This window comes from Elaeis guineensis, chromosome 8, assembly GCF_000442705.2.
Source record: "Elaeis guineensis isolate ETL-2024a chromosome 8, EG11, whole genome shotgun sequence".
NCBI lineage: Eukaryota > Viridiplantae > Streptophyta > Magnoliopsida > Arecales > Arecaceae > Elaeis > Elaeis guineensis.
Genome location: NC_026000.2, coordinates 135,749,141 through 135,767,320, shown reverse-complemented (window position 1 = coordinate 135,767,320; position 18,180 = coordinate 135,749,141). Strand labels below are relative to the sequence as shown.

General features: G+C 37.1%; 1 protein-coding gene across 1 annotated transcript; it reads left to right on the top strand.

Annotated features, from left to right (window-relative positions):
• The first annotated feature begins 2,868 nt into the window (after positions 1-2,868).
• LOC105049481 (subtilisin-like serine-protease S) lies at positions 2,869-8,040 on the top strand. Its single transcript, XM_073262124.1, has 10 exons — positions 2,869-2,961; positions 3,062-3,159; positions 3,241-3,399; positions 4,737-4,848; positions 4,954-5,497; positions 5,615-5,709; positions 5,787-6,029; positions 6,128-6,242; positions 6,362-6,548; positions 7,206-8,040. Exons 1-10 carry the CDS (start codon positions 2,882-2,884, stop codon positions 7,763-7,765), a joined length of 2,193 nt encoding a protein of 730 aa, XP_073118225.1. The 5' UTR covers positions 2,869-2,881; the 3' UTR covers positions 7,766-8,040.
• Positions 8,041-18,180: the final 10,140 nt, after the last annotated feature.

Here is an 18,180-nt window from a genome sequence, read left to right as displayed (position 1 = left end):
AAGCTTAGTAAAGGATGCCTTCCAAGGCTTGCTCAATTATGACTTTATATCTTAGTAAAGTAGGATAAGGGACATTGAGCATCATCTTGTGGCCATCATGATCCACCTAAGGGAATGCGATCTCGTAGGTCATGATGAGCTTTAACCAGTTGCATAGTTGCTCCTTGATGTGCCTTTGAAGTTAGTTGCCCATTTATGTAGTTAGAAATCCAACCAAAGCTGAGCTTTATCTTAAAATAGGGGTGGTAATTTGATCGGGTTGGAGCAGTTATGAGTCAGGTCGAATACGGGATAGGTGAAAAATATGTGAGCCAAATCTGACCTTTTGATTAGACGGTCAAAACTCCAACTTGGTCCTGATCATTTCACTAAACGGGCAGCCCAACTTGATCTACAACGGGTTGAATTAAGTTAAACAAGTTAAACATGTTAAGTGTTGCCATCCCTATCCGAAAAAGCGGAAAATGATTTTAAATGATCTACCAAATGGAGCATAGTCCAGCAATTGGCACCGTTTCCTCTTCGGAAGAGCTTTACTAGGTCAAGGCTTGGGAGGAGCAGCATGTGTAGACATTGCAAAGATGCATGGAGAAAAGTACCTGCGAATAGTTTCATGTGGGCTGAATCGGCCTGGTCTACCATACGATGGCCTATTAGTCTCGTAGCTTAGTCCAGTTAGACTCGAAATATTGGTGTCCGACAAATTTTAATGTTTTTCAGATAAAATCTCTGCCAAATAAAAAGAATAAAAAGAGATCGTTAGTGCTTACCTTGCATCAAGAGCTATTCAATGCGTAGGACGGGAGCAAGGAACAACCAGTTTCTTTCAGGGCCAAGTGCTCCAAAAATGCAATTATTCAGAACATTTTCCACAAATATCAAATTCAATTTTTCCCATCCTTGGATCTCCGCTATACGTGGGCTTTGTGATGTGCACCTTGCGCTAAGCAAGTGTTATTAAGTGTTCTCTCTCTCTCAAGGAACAAGCTTAACTTAGTTTGGTTGGACAAACATAAATCTCAAGCTTGGCATGCTTACATGGAATGAATCAGAAGTTAATTCAGCAAATATCTTGGGAAAGCTTGTGACATGGACAGGGCCTGTTGCCTACCACTGTCGAAAACTTTGGTAAACGAAGTGGAAAGCACACTTATCTCTCCACTTTGTGAAAGCAATATCACCCTCACTTTAAAATAAAGGCTGAGGATGAGCTTTACTCTTTTACATCCCCATAAAGAACGAGCTTTACTCGGCCTTGAACAGCGCCCATGGCAGACCAAAGTAACAATATTATATTATACCATAGGCAGGAAAGGAATGCGGTGCACTGCTTATTTAAGTGTATCTTTTTTTTTTTTATAGTATTTTTTTTTTTGGTGGTAATTTATTTAAGTGTATCTTAAACAGTTTCTCTCTTCTCTTAAAAAATGGATGGGAGTTTCCAAGGTTTTGTTCCACGCCATGCATGGGGAATTTCTAGGGATGTCTCCTCCCCCTCCTGGGATCAAGCTCTTACTGCCATTGATATAATTAATAATTCAACCATCATACTGTTGTTATATAACAGCATGTCCAACAAAAATAAAAAGTTCGATTTCTGCCAAGACATGCACCATTGTGCTATGTCTTTTTCAATTGACATAGGTAGCATTCTAGACTAATTTACGCAATTATACTAGAAAAGTGATGCTCTGGCATTAACTGATAGTTCCATTGCTTTGTGATTCAACTGAAAAGATTTAAATGTGAAACTTGTTTAGACATTTAGTCGAGTAGGTCAATGCTTGCAAACAAACTCATCATTGGCATATTGGAAGCATTTTGATACTTCCCCTTGCCAACACGCCCTAGTGTTGACCATTAATTGTAAGGCTCCAAGTAATTAGTATTTCTCAACATAAGAAGAAGTTTGGATAGCAATGATCACCCATTTAACGTAAAAGTCCAAAATTAATTATTTAAATTCATCAACGTATTCCAAGTTTATTTACTAGTGCACTTCTCTTATTCTCTTTTATAAAATGCCAAGATTCGTTACAGTGTAGGATATTCAAATTGTTAATCTACATTGTACCAACCTACCTAAGGACACTGAAAATATTAGCCAATTAGAAAACTTGGCTGCCCCACACAAAACTTAGCCATCTGGTGGACTTCATTCTACCATTAGGCTAAGGACTCATACTCCAAGTCTGAAATGTTACTGGTAACCAACATTTCAAATTTCAAATAAATCCCTCTTTTCATCCCATTCCTTCTGCATCTCAACAAAACTTTTTCTATCTTTAAACAAGAACCAAAAGGGCATCATTGTTTTATCACAGATACATGGGAGATGCCCCTGTCTCTCAAAAGAAAAGAAGAGAGGGATGGAGAGATGGCATGAGTTGTGTAGCATGACATTAACCCCTTTACTCCGTGCCCTGTTCTTGTTTTTAATTGCTTCCGTAAAAAGGAATCCCTTAACGGTCATATCCACGATGTAGGTGGGAAGCTCATATAGTGGACCTAGTGGTCGGTTAGTAGCTTCCAAAAAACATCCGCCACCTCCCCCCCTCCATCCTTCTTATTTGATAAGTCCAGTATCCTCTCTCTCTCTCTCTACATAGGAATGGCTCTTGGTAGTTTTATTTCGTATCTGCTCCTCTCTGTAATACTCGCAGAGATAAGCTTATGTTATGCTGCTCAGGTGAGTTATTCTAACGATTATCTGATTTTATATATATATATATATATATTTTTTTTTTTTTTTTTTATTTTTTATTATATATATATATATATTCTTGGTTTTGTAGTTGTTTTTAGATTCCTTACTCTTACTTCTCCCTGATATTTGGATTAGATTGATCCTTTGTTTTCTTTTCAGGTGTATGTTGTTTATATGGGCAGCAAAAGCAGTGACGGTCCTGATGAGATTTTGAGGCAGAACCACCAAATGCTTGCTGCTGTTCATGGAGGAAGGTCAGGCTGAGGCTATCTCCATCTCTTGCAGAGTTTGTTGGATATTGTTCTTCTCTATATGTTTTGTTTTGTTGAAAGAATTTGTTTGGTCGTTTAACAGCTTGGAGAAAGCCCAGGCGTCGCACGTTTATAGTTATAGTCATGGTTTCAGAGGATTCGCTGCAAAGTTGAGCAAAGAACAAGCTTCTGACATTGCTGGTATGCCACAAATCTTTTCAGTTTGAGATGTTTATAGTATGTTTATTGGGTTGGTTTGTGGTTCGACTTCTGGTCATGTAGCAATGCCGGGTGTGGTCTCGGTGTTTCCAAACCTTAAGAGAAGTTTGCATACGACACATTCATGGGATTTCATGGGTCTTGCAACCGATGAGGCGATGGAGATCCCGGGATTCTCTACCAAGAATCAGGAGAATGTTATCATTGGATTTATTGACACTGGTGAGGTTTTAGTACTTAAATTTGTATTCCTAATGCTGTTGTCCTCTGATTTTTTTCTGGATGTGTTGATTTTAAATGATTGCCATGTGGTTTGTGGTTGAACAGTAAATGTGATGAGGAAAGAAAAGTGATATTAACTGTTCAATATATCTTATATTGGTTATATGAACCATGACGAGCCAAGATTATTATAATAAAATCATTCCTGGTGTTCCTTTTGAATATTGAAGTGGTAGAAACTCTCAACTTAAAGAAGGAACATGAACTACTTGTGATTAAATCATTTTTTTTTTTCTGTTGGAGAGCATGTGACAGATATGTTGTGCACATATAACAAGCTTTACTCTTTGAGCGGTACGTGCAATGATTTATTACTTTATCAACTTCAACCTATTACTTTGAGGGTCCCAATTATGTCCATCTATTCTTTAACTTGTTTCTTTTTCTTAAAGACCTCTAGTTCTTTTCATTGATTTTCAGTTGATTTGTATGAATTGATCAAAGACATACATTTATGATCTATTTCTGAACAGATCTGATGTGTTCTGCATAAAAAAATAATATCATCACACTGTTTAGACCTTTGGTTACTCTTGTTTTACTGCTCACTACGCTGAATCTGATTGACTACTTCTTCCCCTCCCAATAAGAGGAGTTAACACAGACAAGAAACTAATATACAATAACAATTTCTAGCTTTTGCAACGGTTTGTTTGCTTATATGGAGCTGGTTAATTTATGCGTATCGTTTTTTTTTCGGGGGATATATATGGCTAGCTCAATGTTAGTTTCATACAGAATCACTAAATGTATCACGAAAATGGTCGTAAACAGATTTTGTTAATTGCAAACAGTCTCAATGTATCAAAAAACGATTAAAAGATAGAATCTAATAATGAGTAGAGGATTTTCCTTCGAAGAAATCAGTCCATTTATTCCATTCTACAAATGCCACTCCATACTTTCCATAGTTGGGAGTGCTTATGCTAAGTGAAAATGGAGGAGAACCACTGACAACTGTGGAGGAATCTTGACTCATTATTGCCAGCTATGTAACTCTCCTTTTTGTTCTACTTCTCCTTTCTCTTCATTTTTGTAAATATTTCTTTCCTTAATAAAATTCTGGGGGCAGCATCTGGCTACCTCCATTCCCCTCAAAAAAGAAAAAAGAGTAGATAGATTTTTATAATTAAAAAGAGATAGTTTTAGGAATTGAATCAGATGGGGATCAAATATCGAACCTTCTAATCTGGAATCTGATGTGTTACAACCGTGCCATGGATCCAACATGAATGTTTTTCCTTCATAAATTATGTTGATTCATAAGTATCCTCCAGGAATATGGCCAGAATCACCCAGTTTCTGTGATCATGGGATGCCCCCGGTGCCTTCGAGATGGAAAGGGAAATGCCAAACTGGAGAATCATTCACAAATTTCTCCTGCAACAAGTACGTGATTATGCTAGCACAACCTCAAATACCAGCCATACAAAATGAAGTACTCAATGTAGTTAGTCCTCTTTATCTTATTAATCTTCCTATCTACTCTCACAGAAAAATAATTGGAGCCAGGTACTATCTGAATGGATATGAAGCAGAAGAAGGAAGCAGTGAACTTCCCATCAATTCAGATAGGACTGTGAAGTCTCCTAGGGACAGCTCTGGCCATGGTAGTCACACAGCCTCAATTGCCGCTGGTCGACACGTAAAGAACATGAATTATAATGGCCTGGGGACAGGTGGTGCTCGAGGAGGGGCTCCAATGGCCAGGATCGCAGTCTACAAATCCTGTTGGGATGCTGGCTGTTATGATGCAGACTTACTGGCTGCATTCGACGGTGCCATTAGAGATGGAGTAGACATAATATCTGTGTCATTGGGCCCCAATTCTCCACAGGGTGATTATTTCAGTGATGCAATCTCTGTGGGCTCATTCCATGCTGCTAGCCATGATATTCTGGTTGTTTCTTCAGCTGGAAATGCTGGAACTCGAGGCTCTGTGACAAATCTTGCACCATGGATGCTCACCGTAGCTGCCAGCTCAACAGACCGGGAATTCGCTTCACACATCATACTTGGTGGTATAAAGAAATTGATGGTATAGAAACTGTTGCATTCTAACGTGCTTTAATGACTGAATCCATGATCACAAGTTAATATTGAAATTTAAAATATTCTGAGTTTTTTTTTTTTTTTTTTTTGCCTGCATGGATAGGGTGAAAGCTTAAATACCTCCAAAATGAAAGCATCAGCAAGAATCATCTCAGCTTCTGAAACTAGTCGGGGGTACTTCACTCCATATCAATCAAGGTGAAGCAAAGTGTAATCAGAAAAGGTTGATGAAACAGTAAAACATTGTAATGTTGATATAATTTCTTTATTTTCAGTTTCTGCTTGGATAGCTCCTTGAATAAAACAAAGGCTAGAGGGAAGGTCCTTATTTGTCGCCATTCTGGTAGCCCCTCCGAATCGAGGCTGGCAAAGAGTCTGGTGGTGAAGAAAGCTGGGGGTGTGGGAATGATTCTGATAGATGAAGTAGAGAATGATGTTGCAGTTCCTTTTGTGATCCCTGCAGCTTCCGTTGGAAGGGCAGTTGCTGCAAGAATCTTATCTTATGTCAATCAAACAAGGTTGGATGCAGGCTGCACACATGTTCAGATTCAACTTCATAAAAGCAGTTGCTGCATTTCCCTTTTTGACATTTGTTGCTCTCTGAAACTGTTTTCAGGAAACCAAGATCACTTATTTTGCCTGCAAAAACCATAATAGCATCTAGACCAGCTCCTCGGGTGGCAGCATTTTCTTCCAAAGGTCCCAATTACTTGACACCAGAGATTTTGAAGGTTTGTAGATTTGTTCAATGATGGATTTTGACTGCTAAATTTCAAAATCAATAGTTTCTGGACTTGAAAGGATGAATGTTGACCAATTGCTCTTTTTCTATTGTGAATGTTTTTTGTAGCCTGACATCACAGCTCCAGGACTGAATATCTTAGCAGCTTGGTCTCCTGCAGATAAGAAGATGAACTATAACATTCTCTCCGGAACTTCTATGTCATGTCCCCATGTAACAGGACTGGTGGCCTTGATCAAAGCTGTACACCCAACATGGTCTCCTTCAGCAATAAAGTCTGCAATAATGACATCAGGTTGGAAACTCAATGAATCATCTTGAAAATGCTTTTTGGAAGTCTTGGTTAGCAGATTATTTAAACAAATAAGTCCAGATTAAGATTTTTAAAATCACACATCATGAATCATTGAGTTTTGTTGAATGCTGAGGCTGAAGGTTCACTGGGTCAATATTTAGGAAACTGAAAACATTTATATCTTAAAAGCTGTCAACTCGTGGAGATTCTTCCTTGACTTCTATAATACTTGGGTCAACTTTTAACACTACTGTTCCTATATTTTTCTCATTCTGAGATAAAATTTTTATTCTTTGAATTAAGCTGTAGGTTAATCTTGTCTTACTGAAGCTCTGAATGTCTACAACTATCCAAGTTGGTGATCATATTCATCTATACAATAGATTGGGTCCCTTTTATCAAAGACAAAAAATTCTTTTTCAACAACAACAAAAAAAAAAAAAAAGAACTGCATACTTGAATCCATGCGTTAGAACAAAATTTTCCTACAGACTGAAATAATTCTTTTTAGAATGACAAAAACAATCGGACTATAAAGGAGGAGATCGAAGAATTGAAGCTAAATTTTTGCTTTCTTAATATGGCTGAACTCTCCATGCTTTCAATTTATAATTCTCATCTTTTCCTCATGCATCTCATATAATTGAGTCAATGCAGCAACTACGTTGGATCAGAATGGCAATGTCATAACAGCAGATCCTGATGGAAGAGCAGCAAACCCATTTGATTATGGATCCGGCTTTCCAGATCCCTCAGGACTTCTTGATCCTGGTCTTATCTATGATGCACAAGCTGCAGATTACAAGGCTTTCTTATGCTCAGTTGGTTATGATGACCGGTCTTTGCAGCAAATCACAGGAGACCACAGTGTCTGCATTAAACCTTCGCCATTAGCTTCGAACCTGAATTATCCATCAATTACAGTACCAGATCTTAAGGGTAGCTACTCCATCACCCGAACCGCAACAAATGTAGGGCAAACCCGATCTGTCTATCGAGCTGTAGTGTCTCCACCAGCTGGCATCAATGTAACTGTGATTCCTGAAGTTCTTATTTTTAAAAGCTATGCTCAGAAGTTAAACTTTACAGTGAATTTTAGGGCTGTTGTTGCATCCAAGGACTACGTGTTTGGGTCATTATCATGGAAGTCTAAGAATGCCCATGTAACAAGCCCATTGGTAGTCAGAGCATCCTCTTCTAAAACAGGCTTGTTATAATGAATTGGTTTTATATAATTATGCCTTGTTTATGGGATCCTTGCAGTAACAAGAAGAGAAGAAAATATGTATGGCAATGATATAGTGTTTCTCATGTGGAAGTGATTCTGATACAACAGGAAAAAAAAGTTCTGGGATTGCAAGTCTTGCACTCTAGAATCAAAAGAATATTTGTGTGCAGTTTTGTGTATATGATCCATATTCCTATGTATATTCTAATTCACTCAATATGCCTTTTATCTGCATTTTCCTACATTAGCAAAGGTAAGCTATATCGAAATTTATATTCCTTGAATTCGAGTAATTTCTGCATACAAATGAATGTCTGAAAATACACAGTTCTAATTGAGATAGCGGCCCCTTGGTCTTCTGTTATTGCCTGTATGGAAATTTATTAATGACTATGGCTTCCATAGAGAAGAATCCCCTCTCTCTGAAATAGACTCCAGGCTGAAATGGTTATCTCACCTCTTCTAGATCAAAAATAGGGTTGCAAGCGTTAGGAGATATTCTGAAATTGTATAATCTCACCTCTTCCAAATGCTTTGAAATATTCCAAATTTCTGGAAGGAATATTTTTTGAAGCTTTCTTCTTTCTAATGTCTTGGAAAAAAGCTATTTTACATTGATATGTACAAATGTAGGCATACATGCTGCATGTTTAGTAATCATAAAAATAATAACAAAACGACACTGTCTTAGCTGGGTTACCAAATGTGAAATAATAGGACCATGCTTCTCTTGATCAAGTCTTATGTATTCTCTATCATTTCAATTGATCAAACCAGGTGAGATTTTTTTATGGCAGGAATCAAAAATTAAATTTGATACAACTGCCTCTTAAGCATTCAAAAGAACCGGCAGAGAAAGATATTTAAAATAATACCATTCATGCCAATGAAATAAACCGTTGGTTTTTATGACTCATGAGGTATTTCTCCTGTTTTTTGTTTTCATTTTCACAGCATGGATGATGAAGCCCTTTTGCTTTTTGAAATTGTTTGTAATTAAATCTCTAGATGTTTAGGAAGCATAAAGTTATTGCAGCAAAATTTTTGTACAAATGCTATCTTCTATGTACATCTCCGTACTATATTTTACTAATTTGGAGAGAAACAGAAACAAGAAAAAAAATGATGCCGAACACTTCATAAATTTTTCCTCAAAAAAAAATGATATCTTCATTGATATTATAGAGACAAATCTAGATAATGAAGTTTAGTAACTAATTGGATCCCATTTAGTCCATGGAATATAGCTTTAGTATGGTAGCAAATGAAATCTGTATTAGTAAAGGCAAAAGATAAGAGATTCGCCTCGCATATCGTTGCCATGAACATAGTTCCACTGGATAAATAGAAGGAGAGTGATGAAGATGTTGCATTAGTATTAAGAGGGTGAATGTAATGGACGTGTAGCTTTGGAGTATTAGTTCCCTCTCTAAAAACCAAAAGGGAATTCCATGTGGTTGTCATAGTGAGGGCTGCAACTTGCGCCATGTAACCCAACTGTACCCAATTCAATATTTAGTCTTGATTAGGTCCAGTTAACATTAAGCTAACTTGGATTAGACTTCAGCTCAAACATGTCAACATGATTTTTTTTAAGCAGGTTGGCTTTAGATTGCTGGCATAACCTGAAATTATACAACATCACTACCAAACTAACTGAATTTGTGTTAATGACTTCTCAATCCAAGCCTGACCTGCAGTATTGCATGGATATATAACCAAATCTTGTTAAGATACAACCAAGCCCAAATTTTCTTTTGGGTTAAAATTAGTATCATGAGTATGAATTGAAACTTGCCCCAATGGTCACATTCGTTTGCTTAGCAACCCAAGTTATGGGATTCGAGTCTTGGTTATATATATCTTGGGGTTGGGTTTTCTTCAGATAATGAAACATTGGATGGGCTTCATCCTCGGGCAAAAGAAAAGAAGAGAAGTTTTGGATCTGAGGGACCAAGTTCATTCTTGGTTTGTATCGGGTTTAAGATTTACATAATATATATATTTGTGAATTCACACTTTGCCTAAGTTTTGTAATATTCCTTAGATGACAACCACTAAACATTATCTGAAAATATATATCAGCAATTTATATGACATCGCTATAGCAATCAAACAAGCAAATCAAGGAAAACCTTGGAGTTAGGCATCTAACATCCCAAGACCTCACCCGGAAAAGATTAGCGAAAAGTGTTATTTACGTTGCTTAGTCAACTCAATATCTACCCATGGCAAATCAATGTAAGACTAAACATGCCCCTGCAAGTCCTCACATACATCCTCTATTTAAGCCCAATGCATCACTGGATAAGAATACAAATTCATTCAAATTTAATTACAAGTATCACAAATCCAATAAAAACCTTGGAGCTAAGCATGCAAGCACCTACCACAACCAGCCCTCGCTGACAAGAGGCTGGCCAAAGAAACTGCAACTAAAGTTAAATGATAGGCTAAGCTTCCGAGGAGATTAATAAGCTTAGATCAGAGATTTGTGCCATGCTGTCTCCTTCTGTAGAATTTTTTATATTCTTGAGTTCTCCCTCAAACTTATCCAGACCAATCCTTCATGGCAAAAGTGCTAAAGAATAACAACTCCCTCGTTTTGATGAGAACCACCTTGATCACCAGGCCTTACTCTGGAGGATCCTGGCATTTAGTTAGTTCGTTCCAAAAAAATTCTCCAAAACAATCATTTGAGGTCTTTATGTCATCAATATATAGAAAATCTATCATGACAGGAGCCATGTCAATGAAAAGGTGCACGGAATCAGAGAATCTACCAAGTGATGACTTCATGGAAGCACCAAAAGCATGACGAAAAAAGTTCAAGGAAACGTATCATATGGAACAAGGTTACAAGAAAAATGTTCTAGTGGATAAGAATGTCACCCTTTATTTCTTACAGAAGGAAGCACACCCCATCAGCAAGTGGCCAAGAAAAGGTTGCCTTAGTTGATGTGATCATCAGCTAAGTCATTGCTTCTAGGATGCCACACTAGAATATGTGAGTTCACTGGTGTCTCGTACTCTAACCTCTATGTGACGTGAGGGGCTATTCAACCGTCTTTACCAGGTTTATACTCTCCCATATCATATCCCTATTACAGAAGCCATTTTAGCTCGCTTTTGATCTTATAAGGTGTTATTTCTTGATTTATAATATCATATCTCAATTATACATGCCATTTTTAGCTCACTCTTGATTTTATAAGGCGTTATTTCTTGATTTATAATATATTTTCTTCACTTGCCTGATTTTGATTTTTTTTTTTTTTTGATGTAAATGGAGGCTACTAGGTAGCATCCCTCTAGCCGAGAATTTTATTGCAAAGAAAGAAAGGCAGCAGCAATTTCTAGAGTAAAAGAAAAAATAAGGAGATTAAAACAGAAAAAGACTCCAAACATCAGAATGGAAGTTGAGCTCCAGTAACACAAACAGGTTCGGTTGTTAGAATAACTCAAAGAATAGCATCCATAGAAGTGGCTCTAAGAATAACATCATGGACTCCTTCCAACTGAATCTGAAAAAGGTCTCGTGGAGGAGGTCGTGTTGAGTAGTTGCATTAAGGAAAGAGAGGCCATGCTAGGTGATAGCCCCCATATTTGAGTCTAGGCCATGTGGAGAAGGTGAAGGGACTCTAGATCAAATCAAACTCAAAAATTAATAATGGGTGAAAATAATGTGCCATGCGCATTTCCAAGATCTAAAACGGGAGGAGAGCAAAGACTCAAGCTTGGTGCTTGATTTGACTGCTTAATAGCCTTCTTCTCGTCTAGGACCGAATTTACTCACCATGATGCAGGTCTCTCCTCGAGTTGACCCGCCTTTCAAGCGATTGTAAAGGAGAGGAGGAAGAAGCGCTGGGTTGATGCCCGATTTAAAAATTATAAAAATTTTATAATATTTTTTATCATCTTTAAATTCAATATCCGAATCGGATACGTGATGACCGCACACTTCTTAAGACAAACTCTAAAGAATATGCAAGGTCAAAAATAATTCATCATAATATCTCAATATCTATAAATAATAATAGTCTATTTTCATAACAATGAGCAAATTTATACAATTACAAATTCAATTCCTTCTATTACCTGGCTGGATATCAATAACGCTCCATCTATTCATTCACTCACTTATCTAAATGATTGTAAGATAAATCTAAGGTTAACTCCAATTGATTCTAGACATGTTGGATTCTTGAAAAGTGATAAAATTTATGCAATGATTTCAAACATAGGAAGTGCATCAAGATTTAATTTTTATATGCTATACCCAAAGGTAGTAAAGATAAAGAAACTTAAAATTTGTCGTAAGTCTTATATGAAATTTGAAGGTTGGATCTATCCCGGATTGATCTAACATATAAGGATATTTTTATCTTTGATAGACTTATATAATTTGATAAATTAATATCAGAGTGCACAGCAAAAGCGTGGTGGATTAAATTGATTAAAAATATTAATCTTTTAAATCAAAAGATATTATGATAACATACATTAGTTGCAAATGAGGAAGGATTTTATTGATAATGAAAGGATGCTACAGATTTTGATCTAATCTGAACATAGCCAGATAATTTTTGTCAGTAGGTTGTTTCATTGTAGATAATGCCAAGAAATTTTAGATATTTCAAGTTTATTAACAGCTTGATAGTTCTGATATTAATTCAAACTTAGAATGTCCTGACATAGATCTCATATTTTTTAAAATTTAATATTGTTACTCGAACTGATATAGAAGATTGAGATTTTTTTTAAGATGAGAGTTTATATATAAAATTTGTTGGAAGGTCAAGAGAAGAAAGAAATCGATGATTGTGAAGAGTGCTCGATGTTTGACCTTCATTTATTTTTCTATCAAGGGTAGTCTGAGATAATTATGAATTTTGAGTGGAATGTATTAGACAAATAATGGTGGTATATTATTTGTATATTAATTCAAGTCCAAAATATTACAGTTCTTCAAAAAGTTGAGAAATCAATAAGAGGAGATGAATTTGAAATTTCAAATAATTTTTGTTATAACAAGATCATGAGAAATAAATAATATATAAGACATTATCGTAAGCTTAAGAATGACATGAAGAATGTATACTTTGAAATAGATATCTCGAATAACATAACTTAATTTCGAGGACGAAATTATTTGAAGGGGGGAGAATGTAACATCCCGGCCCAATTGGGCCCAGAATCAAGCCCAAAACCCAAAGCCCATACAAAAAAAAAAGAAACAGAACGAGAAGAAGACTCCCGATGTGAGTCTTCTTCTCCGATGAATCCCGGATGGAAAGGGAGTCCTAGGACCACCGGAGCCCTAGAGACCTCTATAAATAAGCTTCTCCCTCTCTCAAGACCCTCCACCGGTGATCTTCGAGTCCGATTCCTCTTCTTTTCTCCGTAGAAGCCGCGGCAACCTCTTCCCATGCTCGTCGGAAAATGAAGCCGACGACGCTGCTGAAGCTTGAGGTAAACCCTTCTTCTCCTTCCTCTCTTCCTTCCTCTCTTTTTCATGGTTTCGTGCACCCTCTCCGGCCTTCGGGATCACCAAAAATTCCATGAAACAGAAACCCCTGTTCGGCCGAAACCCTTTCCTCTCTTTTCCGGCCACCAGCGCCGTCGGTTGTGGCATCTCATCCCTGAGACCGGACCCTCATCTCTCTATCCCTTTTCCCTGAAGGTCTTGGCCGCTAGTGACCGGTCAATGATCGAAAAAAAAGAATAGGGGCGGATCCCCTATTTTTTTTGAAAACTTTTCTCCTGCCGGTCAAGCCTTGCCACCGGCGATTCCTTGCTCTCTGTCGTCGGCCGTCGCTGTTGGATCTCCGGCCATGCTGCCGCCTTCGTCGGAGCCAAGCCACTCTCTGGTCTTCCCCTGTTTCGACCCAAGGGAGGCTGCGGGAAGAAAAGGAAAAAGAAAGAAGAAGAAAGAAGAAAAAGAAAAGAAGAAGGAAAAGAAAAAGAAAAAGAAAAGAAAAGAAAAAGAGAAAGAGAAAAAGAAAAAAAAAATTCTCTCTCTCCTTTCTCTTCCTCTTTCCTCTCTCCTCTCTCTACCTTCTCTCTCCAGTTTCTCTCTCTAGATTTTCTCTTTAGATCTTTTTCTCTCTCTTTATGGATTTTATCTCTCTAAGATCTTTCTACTCCCTCTTTGATTGCATCACAGACCCTAGGATAAATTTGAAATAAAAATATGATGATTTGAGATTGCTCCAAAATTCGTGCAGTAGATCTGATCTCAGCCCGATCCTATTCGAAATTTATAACATTTAATTCATATTAAGTCATCTTGATAAGACCTCTGATGATCTCGACCATGATTGCCTCATCTGAAGGATACGAAGATTCTCTCTCCACTTTCTCTCTCTACTTTCTCTCTCTAGAATTTTCTCTCTCTTCATGGATTTTTTTCTCTAGAAGTCTTATGTATTAGTGGAGGATCTAGATACTTAGATAAATCCTAATTTTGATTAATCCTAAGAGAGGTCCTCGATTTGTGTTATTAGGATCGATTATCGGTAATTTCTCTATATATAATTTTTATATTGATCAGGATCATGAAGAGATGATTGTCTGCATATGATATCGAGTAGAATATTTTATTAAAAAAATTCATAAATCAAAGAAGAAAATTGATTTCTGTGCTTGGATCAGTCACCGGTAAAGGTAAGAATCCCTGTACATGATCACTATTATATATGTTATTTTACTGTTGGTTTTATCTCATTGATTTTGCATTGTTGGATTTGAGATTGATGAATTTGTTATATCTGAGACACTGTTATTTATTTATGTGATTTTGAGCATGAGTATATTATATCAATACATATGTATCAGTGATTGATGGCATGATTATATGGATATGACATATTTATTACACTGCAAAATTTGAATTGATTAATGAAGTTAAATATTATAATTTCATGAAAATGAACAAAAAAAAATTTGGTTTGGACTGGCCTTGTCATGTGGAATAGCCTGCCAAGAGCTTATGCCTGAAACAGCCTCCACAGGCTTATGTGTGGAAGAATTTGATCCGAGAAAGATCATGAAGAATCTGATCCGAGAAAGATTATGAATGATTTCATCCGAGAAAGATCATGGCCACTTTGATCCGAGAAAGATCATGAATATTTCGATCCGAGGAAGATCACAGAAATCGATCCGAATAAAAGATCGTCGCATGATCCTGGTAGTCCAAAATCAAAGCCAAAGCCAAAAAGAAAAGGATTAAAGACGATGTGATAGAAAGATAAGACATGAAACAATCGTTGAATAAAATTGTTTCACTTATTAACATATGATAATGTATCTCTTTTGATAAAATAGATAATCTATAAATATTTGCGGTATTCTGGACAGTGAACATTGATTTTTATGTGTTATTACTTATCTTTATTTTCAGATTATATTATTATATTGATGTGATATGAAATTTTTACTGGACTGTAAAGCTCACACCCCTTCATCTTTCTTTTCTTCTCAGAGTTACAAGATGTCCATGGTTGGCTATGGTATAGATTTGTTAGTGAATGGATACATAGATAGAGTACCGTTGATACCTGATCGGAGGATTGAAGGAATATTAATTGTAATTATGCAAGTTTTATGAATTATTATTGAAATTAAATATTATGGATGTTAAGATTGTAATGATTTATTTTGGTCTTGCATATTCTTTAGGGCTTGCTCTAAGGAGTGTGCGACTATCACGTATCCGACCCAGGTGTTGGATTCGGGACGTGACACATCCTGTAACTCTAAGAAGAAAAAGAGAAATGGAGGAGTGTGAGCTTTACAGTCTAGTAAGAATCCCACATATCACACTATTATAATAATAATATCTGAAAATAACAATAAATATAAAATCTCATATCAAATATCCAGAATAATATAAATATCTGTATAAATATATGTCAATTATCTATCTTGTCAAAAGAGATGTGTTATCATGTATCACCAGTGAAAGCCTTTTATTCAGCATGAATTTCATGTCTTGTCATTTATTTCTCTTATCACATATCCAGTTTTTTTAATCATTTTTTTTCGATTTTGGACTAATCAAGATCATGTCTCAATTCTTGGTCTGACCCAAAATCCCATGCGTAAGCCCGTGGGGGCTGTCCCAAGCATGAGCTCCTGGCAAGCTATCCCAGGCATAAGCTCCTGGTGGGCTATCTTAGGCATAAGCTCCTAAAGACTGTCCCACTTATAAAAGCCCGTGGGGGCTGTCTCAGGTATAAGCTCCTGGCGGACTATCCCAGGTATGAGCTCCTGGTCGGCTAATCTATGTATAAGTCCATGGAAGCTGTCCCAAGCATAAGCTCCTGACAGACTGTCCCAAGCATAAGCTTTTGGCGGGCTGTTCTACATGACGAGACTAGTCCAAACCATATTTTTTTTTCATGAAATTATAATACGTTGACTTCATTAATCAATTTCAATTTGCAGTGTGATCAAGACAAATATATCATACCCATATAATCATGTCATCAATCACTGATACATATATATTGACATAACATACTCATGCTTAAAAATCATATAAGCAAATAATGGTGTCTCAAACATAGCAAATTCATCAATCACAAATTCAACGATGCAAAATCAATGATACAAGACTAACGATAAAATAGCATATATAATGGTGATCATGTACAGAAATTCTTACCTTTATCGGTGACTGATCTAAATACAGAAATTAATAAGCTCCTCAATCTACGAATCCGAAATCAAGATATTTTGCTCGATATCTTCTTGTACAACAATTCCATCTCTACATGATCAAGATTAAACATAAAAATCATATATAATTAAGGATATAAAAATTATGAAAATATCCTAAAGTCATAAGTTTAGGACATCTCCTAGGATCAACCAATATCTAGATTTGTCTAAGTATCTAGACCCTCCAATAATCCATAAGATTTCTAGAGAGAAAAAAATCATGAAGAGAGAAAAGAAATCTAGAGAGAGAAAATTTTAGAGAGAAAAAATAGAGAGAGAAAGTGGAGAGAGAATCTTTGTATCTTTCAGATGAGGCAATCATGATTGAAATCATCAGAAGTCATATCAAAATGACTTAATATGGATTAACTATGATCAGATATTATAAATTTCAAATAAGGATCGGGTTAGGATCCAGCCTACTGCATGAATTTTGAAGTGACTCCAAATCATCTTATTTTCATCTCAAGTTTGTCCTAGGATCCGTGATACAGTTAAAGAGAGAAAGATAGAGAGTAGAAAGATCCTAGAGAGAGAGAAAATCTTCTCTCTCTTCTTTTTTTTTCTTCTTTTTCTTTTTCTTCGCTTCTTCTTTCTTCTCTCTTCTTTGGCCGAACGGGAAAGGACATGAGGGAGGTTTGCTCGTGGTCCGGTGGGGTGCGGTGGCACGATCGGTGGTCCGACAGTGACGACCGACGGTAGTGGAGCTAGAGATGGCCGGCGACGAGGTTCGGCCGGCAAGAAATTAGAAAAAAAATCAAAAAAATAGGGGACCGCCCCTTTTTTCTTTGATTTTCTCGATTACCAGCCGATCATCGAGGGCCAAACCTGTAACGGCCCAGTTACTTGGGCCTGTAGCCCAGACGGCCCAACAACAAAAAAAAATAATAATAATAAAATAATGCAGAGGAGGAGGAAGACTCCTAGCCGGAGTCTTCTTCCTTCCCGTTTCCGACAAAATCGGACTCAAAGAGTCCGGCTAGGGTAGGAAACCTCCTGTATAAAGATCCCCCGTCCTCTCTTAGGAAATTACAACCAAAAATTTTGAGGAAAATCGAGGGATTTGAGAAACTTTCTCAAAGATTACCGTGGGGAGGTGATCGGAAGAAAGGGAGTCGTCGGAGCTTTCTTTGGACGGCGGAACAAGGTATTTCCTCTTCTCCTTGTTATTCTCCGATCACCGATGTTTTTGGAAGCCGGCGAGGTGCCGGTTCGGGCTCAAACAGGGATACCCTATTTTTGTAATTTTCTTCCTTCTCTGCCGCCGGCAACAAGGAGGGTGGCACTGCCGCCGACACGGTAGCATCGTCGGCGTCGGGACGTTGCTGGGGAAGGTGGCTGGAGGTGCTCTCTTGGTCGGGATGTGGGAGAGGTTCGGATGGGGGCTCGGGTCCCTGTTTTCGAACGTGAGGAAGAGAAGAAGAAGAAGCCTCTTCTCTCTTCTCTAATTAAAATATATATATATATATAATAAATAAATAAATAATATATATATATATAAGGGGGGAACATGGGTATGAGTCAGATGACCTCAAAATATATAGAAAATTTGTTTGGTTAAAATAATTTATTTTTGTTTGATAGGAAAACAGTCCAACGACCAGGAGGACAATGAGTAGGGTTTGATTTTCTGACTATAAGGCTGTGAATTTGAATTCTCAATTATCAAGGTAAGAA